This window comes from Glossina fuscipes, unplaced genomic scaffold (assembly GCF_014805625.2).
Source record: "Glossina fuscipes isolate IAEA_lab_2018 unplaced genomic scaffold, Yale_Gfus_2 43, whole genome shotgun sequence".
NCBI lineage: Eukaryota > Metazoa > Arthropoda > Insecta > Diptera > Glossinidae > Glossina > Glossina fuscipes.
In genome coordinates, this window is record NW_023998427.1 from 509,865 (window position 1) to 519,100 (window position 9,236).

General features: G+C 36.2%; 3 protein-coding genes across 8 annotated transcripts in view; 2 read left to right on the forward strand and 1 right to left on the reverse strand.

Annotated features, from left to right (window-relative positions):
• The window catches only part of LOC119637235 (adenosylhomocysteinase-like), a 287,510-nt gene that overhangs the window by 205,704 nt on the left and 72,570 nt on the right, over positions 1-9,236 (forward strand). The gene's annotated exons all lie outside the window — the stretch shown is intronic.
• The window catches only part of LOC119637227 (flotillin-2), a 217,893-nt gene that overhangs the window by 200,952 nt on the left and 7,705 nt on the right, over positions 1-9,236 (reverse strand). The window lies entirely within an intron of this gene.
• On the forward strand, positions 2,143-4,078 carry LOC119637181 (glucose dehydrogenase [FAD, quinone]-like). Its single transcript, XM_038033037.1, has 2 exons — positions 2,143-2,287; positions 2,349-4,078. The coding sequence occupies exons 1-2, from the start codon at positions 2,143-2,145 to the stop codon at positions 4,076-4,078; spliced, it is 1,875 nt and encodes a 624-aa protein (XP_037888965.1).

The following is a 9,236-nucleotide window of genomic DNA, read 5'->3' on the forward strand; positions in this document are numbered from 1 at the left end:
CAACTCAGTTTTTTTAATACAAATTTTACGATTTTTGCTCGTTATTCGGAAATGATTAAAGTTGAAATTTTAACATTTTTCACATTTGCTTTACGAAGCACTTTCCTCTGTAAGAATAAAGAACAACCGCCACGCCCACAAAAAGTCACAAGTAATTAAATTTTATTTATTTTTTTTTTTTTTTTCACTTTTTTTAAGCTTTACGCTTATCTATCGTAAGGCAATCAAGATCAAACGTTTAAAAATATTTTGCACTTTCCTTAAATGAAGATATACTATCTGCCTAAAAATGGGTTAATTCGAAACGATACGGTAGATACCGCGATTAATTCTTTTTTATTAATACCAGCGATACGAGTATCAAATAAAAGAACTTTCAGAATAGAACGGAAAAAACATAGCGGTGGGTATGCGAAATTTGACTCTCGCCGAATATAACTTTCTTACTTGTTCTAAATTATAGAAGGGCCAAGGTATCTCTTAAACGAGCAAAAAAGAATTGGTTTACTGACAAATTGACAGTGGTTTTTAATGAGGACTAACTAACTAGGAATGTAGATCATAAGAAAGCAGTTTCCTTGGGGAGAGAGACTTTCCTCTCCGCTGCCGTTTTCTGTCTTATGTCCTAACCCACATAAGAGTTGCCTTTTAGTAACTCAATTATGTTTCCATATTAGCGCCGCCTTTAAGCACCTGAGTGAAGTAGTTTTTTTTTTTTTTTTTTTAATTATAGAGGGATTTATAAACAAAATGAAAGGAACACCATGATCACGTTCTGGTACTTTCTGCATTCTACAGAACTGCCAGTCATGTTTCTCTTGATTTGTATTCCGTTTCCATTCAAGATATTTGAACATCACTCTAGTCTAAATAGACAGAATTTCTTACCTAGCCTTACTCCCATTCCAATTTCAATTGATCCATGAAATAACGAAAGCTATTAAACATAGCCATACATATGCGCTTCCTACATAAAGTGTCTGACCACAAGTTTCGCATGTTTTTTGTTCTTGTTTTTTTTCTTCGTTAAACGAAGATGAAAATTGAATTCAAAAGTGCATCTTCGTGACTTCACATTGCAGACAATATATGGGGCGCTCGCACAGAGAAGCATGTAGAAAGAAGGGTTTGTAAAGAAACCTTAGAAGAAGTCTTATGGCACTTATAATGAATATCAAAATCCTACGCTAAGCAGGGAATACTAAACTTGTTACATCCCATGCAAATTTAATATTTCTACCTTTTTATATATATGTGGGGGATTGTCCAGGAGACGCAATGTGATTATTAGGAAAGATTATAGATAACTGAGGGATGAGTTGAAAGTGGTTTGTGAAGGCTATTTGGATTGTGGGTTGTTCCCAAGAATGCGGAGTGACGGTGTACAAGCTACTCCGCTACGGGTAAGTGAAAACCCGGAAAAGCTAAGTAGTCCACTTAACGCACTAGATTGATGATAAACAAATTTCTTTTAACTCTTTAAAGCAATTACTGTGAACGTATCTATATATGGGCCCAGCAAGGTCTACGTTACTTCGATATTGCCGTCGTCTCCTCAGCATCTAAGTTGTTCGCTGCACAGGATCGAGAAACTCCAAGCAATATTGTTAAAGAAATTTGGACGGAGTCAGTTTTGATGGACCAAACGACAGGCAGGCAATCAATCCCTTTTCTTTTTTTTTTTCTTAAGTTTAAAAAAGGAAGAAACAGCAATTTTTTCTTAAAAATACCTTTTAAGATATTTTGTAAGCTTATTGTAGACAGAGTCTGCTTGAGGAGTTTACAATAATTAAAGAGGATCGGTTGAAAGACGTAAAAACTTTTTTTATATCAAACATTACTATTTTTTATATATATAGTATAATATATATAATATAACTTTGATTAATAACAAAATTATAAGATACGTTTTCGAAATTCTTGAATGTTTTACCTAAAAATTTTTATCTCAGCACAAGGTTATCAATACAACAGCATTCGGGTTCTCTTCTAAAATATTAAAAAGCTTTAGTTTTTCAAGAATTGCTAGTATTTCATACTTTTACTTCAACGAATAATGTTTCATTAGCTGTCTCTAATTGTCCAAAAAATTTTAATTATAATTTAGAACAGTATATAGAAAAAAAAAAAAAAAAAACTGAAATGAGATGCGAAAACTTTTATTGTAGTTTAGTGCTAATACTTTGGTTTAGTAACATTTGCACACCAAATATATATAATAATATTTTAAATGATATCACAAAACTTGGTTTAGTAAATGTTTTACAAGAAACATTTCGGGCACAAGGTGAGTACGCGTTGCAGCCGTTATCACGAATATATTATTAATTGTGTTCCCATTCATTTAGTTCCCAAAAATAATGAAATCTTTGATTTCATTGTCGTGGGTAGCGGTGCGGCTGGTAGTGTCGTAGCGAACAGATTATCAGAAAATCCTAAATGGCGCATAGCTTTATTGGAAAGTGGAGGTATAGAAAATATTGCTCATGTTATACCAGCCTTGGCAGCTTATATGTCTATAACGTCTAGCAATTGGAATTATGGCTCCGTGCCTCAGAAACGTGCATGCTTTGGCATGCATAAAAACATTTGTTTGCAACCGAGAGGTAAAGTCTTAGGGGGCACCAGTTCCATCAATTTTATGATCTACAATCGTGGCAATCGTCGCGATTATGACAGTTGGGCAGCAGCCGGTAACCGCGGATGGGCGTATAGCGACGTTTTGCCTTATTTTCTAAAATCGGAACGAGCTAATCTGGATGGTTTAGAGTACACGTCATATCATAATCGCAATGGTTCCTTAAATGTAGAATATCCCCGTTACCGTAGTCAATTAGTTGAAGCTTTTGTTACGGGCAGTGAACAAGCTGGCCACCCTCGAACAGACTACAACGGTGAATCTCAGATAGGCGTCTCCTATGTTCAGTCTACGACAAACAGCGGTCGACGTAATAGTGCTTATCGCGCTTTCATTGAACCTATTATGCAACGTCGCAATAATTTACAAATTTTTATATTTTCTCGCGTTACTAAAATATTAATTGATCCAACATTGAAGACAGCTTACGGCGTCGAATTTGTATACAACAACAAATCTTACGCAATCAAAGCTCGTAAGGAGGTCGTAATATCAGCGGGAACATTTAATTCTCCGCAACTTCTTATGCTTTCTGGAGTGGGTCCTCAAAACATTTTATCAAAGCTTGGTATACCAGTAATCAAAGACTCGCCTGTAGGAGTGCGCATGTATGAACATGCATCACATTTTGGTCCCACGTTTTTAACCAATACCACTGGACAATCTCTATTTACTGCCAATGTAAAACCGCTTGATGTTGTCCATTTTTTGGCAGGTAGGCCGGATACAATGCTTTCTACCTTAGCGGGCGTAGAAGCTTTAACCTTAATAAAAGTTCCTATTTCAAAAATTCCCAACGACTGGCCGGATGTAGAGCTTATATTTGCCTCTGGAAGTTTAGCTTCTGACGAAGGTACTGCTTTAAAAATTGGTGCTAATTTCAAAGATGAAATTTATAACCAATTGTATCGTGACATAGAACGAAGACGTCAGGATCACTTTACAGTTTTAGTGATGCCTTTTCATCCAAAGTCTATGGGCCGCCTTTGGCTGAGAAGTAAAGATCCACTACAGTGGCCTATTATAGATCCGAATTACTTTGCCGAGAGCAAAGATGTAGAATTCATGCTACATGGCATTAAAGCAGCCATAGCTATATCCCAGACACCGGCCATGCAAAAAATTGGCACACGCCTTCTACCTATTCCCGTACCGGGCTGCGAAAGTTTTCAATTCGCCTCCGATGATTATTGGCGATGTTCCATCCGCACGATGACATATACACTTCATCATCAGGTAGCTACATGTCGTATGGGTCCAACCAACGATTCGACTGCTGTGGTCAGCCCTGAATTAAGAGTGCACGGTATACAAAAGTTACGCATCATCGATTCAAGCATAATACCTTTCCCGCCTACTGCTCATACCAATGCCCCCGCTTTTATGATCGGAGAAAAGGGGGCCGATTTAATACGAACGACTTGGAAAGATGAAATGTAAAAAACTTTTTAATCATTAAAGAAAAGTCCTTCGAAGCATTAAATTTGATTGAATTGCATCCTTACAAAGAAATCAGAAGCCTCCACATAATCTTTTTTTTTTCTTTTTCTATATTACACATGGGAACTTTATCCGGACAGCCTTTTAATAACTATGAACGTAGGAGTAGTTCGCCATAAACTCAATCTCTAACGCATATTTCAGATAGGAAAGAACAGGAAATGCTCATTATTCGAGATCTCTAATAGCGCCAAAAGGCAGTGGAACGCTAAAATTGTCATACAGTTGTTACATCCACAAATGGATATCGCAGAATTTATAAAGTATATATATTCTTGGTTAGCATACGATTTCGAAGCGATTGGGCCGTTTACATCTATCCGTGTGTAGTCCTTTTTGGACCTATTGATATTGTAAAAAATGAGCAGGGCATCTTTTAACTGAAGCATGCAAACCATCCGATATCCGATTTTTTTAGTCGTTTGTTACTTTGCATCGACTGCTGATCAAAACTACTACACTACTAACAAATAAGTTCTACATTTAATTAGGTTTCTTTCACTGAAACGTATTGCATCAAAATGAATGCCACGAAAGCCTGCTTTTGCATCCAAAGCAGCGCTAATGTACTGCTGGCCTTCTATGCCATAGTAAGTAAAAAATAATTCAAAATGGTGGTATTAAAAAGCTAAACGAAAGACGGACTTATAAAGTGAACAAAATCAAAATAATCATTCACTGACTTGCTAAAGAAGAAATAAATAAAAATGCTTCAAAGGAGGTGATTGAAGATTTTAGAGTTGCGGTTAACGGAACCAATTAGAGAAATAAAAAACTTTGATTGCGACAAACGGGAGAGGAATTTTTAGATTTATATTTATTTCAGCATTATGGTGCTTAAATTCGTATTGTAGAACTCGTCCACTCACGCCATATTCACAACACATTCCGATGAATGCATCTTTCGATCGGCGACCTATTGTCTGCCTGAGCTGTCTGTGCAACTATTCTTGTGCTTATTCCAGTATAGCTTCAAAAAAAAACAAATTACGTTTCCGGAAGAGAATTCGTATTCTGTCACGAAGATAAGAAAAATGCAATAGTTTCACTAAAATACTTTTCACCATTCCGTTGCACTAAGTTGTAAAAAGTTGATCGGGATTTATTTTTACACCTGGAAATTAATAAAAAAATTCTTTATTACTGTCCGTTAAATTGTCTACTTTTTACTCTACAATTCAAGGATACATGCTTGGATAAGCTGAGTCACGTTCCATAGGTAAACATGCAAAGGCAAAAATGTAGTAGCATATTAAAAAGAGAAAAACTACCCTTTAAAGAAGATTGAAAGTGAAATTTTTCTAATGCAAAATGAAAAAAAGGAGAACCCAGGTGTGCAGTAAATCAATAAAGAAAGTCAAACATGTCTGACAGTTTAGTACAACATTAGAAAAATAAGGTAATAAAACCATAAAATACTATACGCTTGTGAATAATTGTAACAAGGGGTAACTCAATGACGATAATGATAACGATAATGATAATTATCATGATGATGACAATGATGATAATGATGATGACTATACTAAAGCAAATGTTCACAAATTTGCCTCAGCGGTGTATACCACAAGTGGCACTTTGTAGTGGTGGAGATGATGGGAAAGAAACACTTTATGTTTATCTCATCGTTGGTTTTCTTCCTTTTTGTTTTTTTTTTTTTTGCGTACCATCACACTCATCTCATTTCATCGTATCGTCTAGAGGATCGTAATATATAGCGGCGGCAATAGCATGCAAAGAACTCTTCAAATAGTTGGTCGAAGTGCATTAACCTAAAAAAGATGGGAGCAGGTTTTGCAGAGTGTATGCCGTCATTGTAGTTAGTCATGTTATAATCGCAAAAAGGGTGGTTTTTTTTTGGGTGGATACGTTGTTTATACAAAAATCAGCCTAAAGGCAAACACACTCGCACTCACCGATAATATGACGTTGCTGCTGACAGCAATATTTAAATTTGTTGTAAAAGAAAATGTTGCTGAATGTAACAACAAACAAAAGCGTAAAACTTGAAACTTTTCTCTTGAATATGGGAGAATCCACTTCAAATAACGATATAATGTGTCGGTATAGCATTATTCTTAGACCCACCACCGCAGACTGGAAATATACTAATTTTGTTATTCAGTAATACATGTCGCGAACATCGCTTATATGTCTGTGCGGTCATTGAAATCATGACTGCACCTTCGAAACTTTTTCACTCATGTTACTCAAATGGCACAACCACGCTTCGAATAGTTCATTTATAATTTTTTGATAAATTATATGGCATTCGATTCCGTTAAAATCACTTGTTGAAGAGACATGATGCTTCAAAATTTGTCTCAAGACTAGACACATTCACTATTGCAGTCAAGTGTCTTCCAATAGGGGAAACTGTGACTTGCCGGGAAGATGCACTTTCTCTTTCGCTACATTTCACGTATCACTATCTTATCCAATATAACTTTGTACCCGCACACAGATGTCATGATACACAAAATAATTTTTCAACTTCAATTCTTAAGTCAACACATTATCAAAAGACTCGATTGAAATTAAATAAACTGTTTTAAAAAAAAACTTTTCTTTATTTACTTTATTGGGGACCCTACTACTTTAAAATTAAAACAAAAAAATTCGAAAAAATCGACCGCACCCATAAAAGAGATTATATTTTTATTTGTTTCATTTCAAGTGTATTCAGCTATGCTTACAATCATAGCCGAGCTGAACACTAACATTCCAAAATTTCAAATTGATAAAAAATTTTAAACTCCTAAGTTAAGTGAAAATGCATCCTTTAAAATAGTAGTGAAGTGAAAAGAAGAGGACAAAAGTGTTAAAAACAAAAATAAAAAACAAGGAAGAAGAATGTAATCGGACAAGACCGACTATTGCATACATTACACCATTTCGGCTAGTACAAGTTGTTCCTTCGTTTTGCTATTTGCTTAAGTTATATATAAATATAAATAACAAACCAAATTTTTTTTGCAGAGCTCCGTAAAGCCGTTAAAAGAATTCTGTTAAACGAAGTTAATCGAAGGGATTTAACTCAATATACAAGTAAAATAGAATTTTGCGAGAATTTTTTTGCAAAATATTATAAACAAAACATGGCATTATGCTAATTAATTAATATCCGAAAGGACAACATTTTTGCACTATGTCATAAGTGAGGTTGATAAAGCGAAATTTTGTGTAGCTACTGAGGCCAAATTATGTCTTGTGAAAAAATGAAACTAACGCATAGTAAATCATCTCTTAATAGCCTTTCGAATGATGTGCAGGCTATATTAAGTTGGGCCCGGAGTATTTTTTTATGGGATTTTGAAAATTGCCGTACTTAACATAATACAGGCTGACATATAAGCAAACTTTGAAAGACTACTGTGGGCAAACCATGTCCTGTGAAAAAATCAAACTATCACATAATGAATCCTCTATTAATAGCCTTTCCAACGATGGGCAGCTTATATCAAATTCTGCCCGGAGAATTTTTTTATAGGACTTTGAAAATTTTTTACTTAACATAACATTATTGTACGAGTACTATAGCATCGCCCAAAAAAGCGTAGGAATTTTTGTACATTTACCGGCAATAGATTATGATTAGTGAGCAAAAAACCAATTTTTATTTATATTGAAAAATAGGTCTATTATACGTGGTGCTGTGGGCGTGCCCTCCAATCGATTTGACCCATTTTCAGTACCAACCCCCGTGTAAGCACTTTCAATATTTTTGCCGATGGCTTCATTTTTGCGGCCACGAGAATATTTACAACAGACAGTACACAGAAGGATGGACTGAGCGATATGGCTCAATCAGGTCAGAAATTCATGCCGGTCGAACCTGTGCACGTTGTGGCATCGCTGGGCGTTGCAAACATTTTAACAAATTAATATACCTCTCACCTTTCGCTGATGGGTAGAAAAATAACATGAAAGTAAAATAAAATTATTATGAAAGTAAAATAAAAGTACCATGAAAGTAAAACAAAAATATCATGAAAGTAATTTCTGAGAATCTTTTTATGGGATCTTAAAAATTGCTTTTCATAACATAGGCTGCTGCAGATATAAAGCAAGCAATCGAAGTCGAAACTTTCGATTTTCATAGACTAACAAGCTTGTGTTAGTGCAAAATTGATATTGAAGGATTTCATTATTGCCACTTCAATTTGGGAACACGTTATTTGATAACAAGTGATTCAGATTTGGACAAGCAAAACGCAAGCACTAACTTTCCAACCGCTGATTAATAAAAATGTCAAAATAACTAATTAATTCAGTGTTAAGTAGTGCAATTTTGGAAATTAAGAGTTCGAAGTAAGTGCTCCTTCATAGTACATTTCGCTATAGGTTGTTTAATATCCCTTCCTTATACCCTGCAATACATGTGGTACAAGAGTTCAGTTGGTCCGGCGCAGTCGCTAGGTTCAGCGCTGCATTCAGCTAGGTGCCGCGCTGCATTCAGCTAGGTGCCGCGCTGCATTCAGCTAAAAACGCCATTTTTGTTAAGTGCAGCACGCTCACTAAGTGCAGCGCTGCATTCACCTAAAATACGCTATTTTTGCTAAGTGCAGCGCTGCATTCAACTAAAAACGCCATTCAGCTAGGTGCAGCGCAGCATTCACATGAAATACGCCATTTTTGCTAAGTGCAGCGCTGCATTCACCTGAAATACGCTACTTTTGCTAAGTGCAACGCTGCATTCAGCTAAAAATTCTTTGTCAGCTAAGCGCAGCGCTGCATTCAGCTAGGTGCAGCACGCTCGCTAGGTGCAGCGCTGCAGTTAGCTGGGTGCAGCGCTGCATTCAGCTGAAATACGCCATTTTTCCTAAGTGCAGCGCTGCATTCAGCTAAAAACGCCATTTTGGGTAATTGCAGCGCTGAATTCTTTGCCAGCTAAGTGCAGCGCTGCATTCAGCTAGGTGCAGCACGCTCGCTAAGTGCAGCGCTGCAATCACATGAAAAACGCTATTTCTACTAAGTGCAGCGCTGCATTCAGCTGAAATACGCCATTTTTACTAAGTGCAGCGCTGCATTCAGCTAAAAACGCCATTTTGGCTAAGTGCAGCGCTGCATTCAAATGAAATACGCCACGTTCGCTAAG

Excerpts from the sequence above, each read along its gene's own strand:
- LOC119637181 (XM_038033037.1), top strand. The coding sequence starts at position 2,143 with ATGAGATGCGAAAACTTTTATTGTAGTTTAGTGCTAATACTTTGGTTT. Across the intron at positions 2,288-2,348 it reads AGAAACATTTCGGGCACAAG|TTCCCAAAAATAATGAAATC; the intron begins GTGAGTACGCGT and ends CCATTCATTTAG.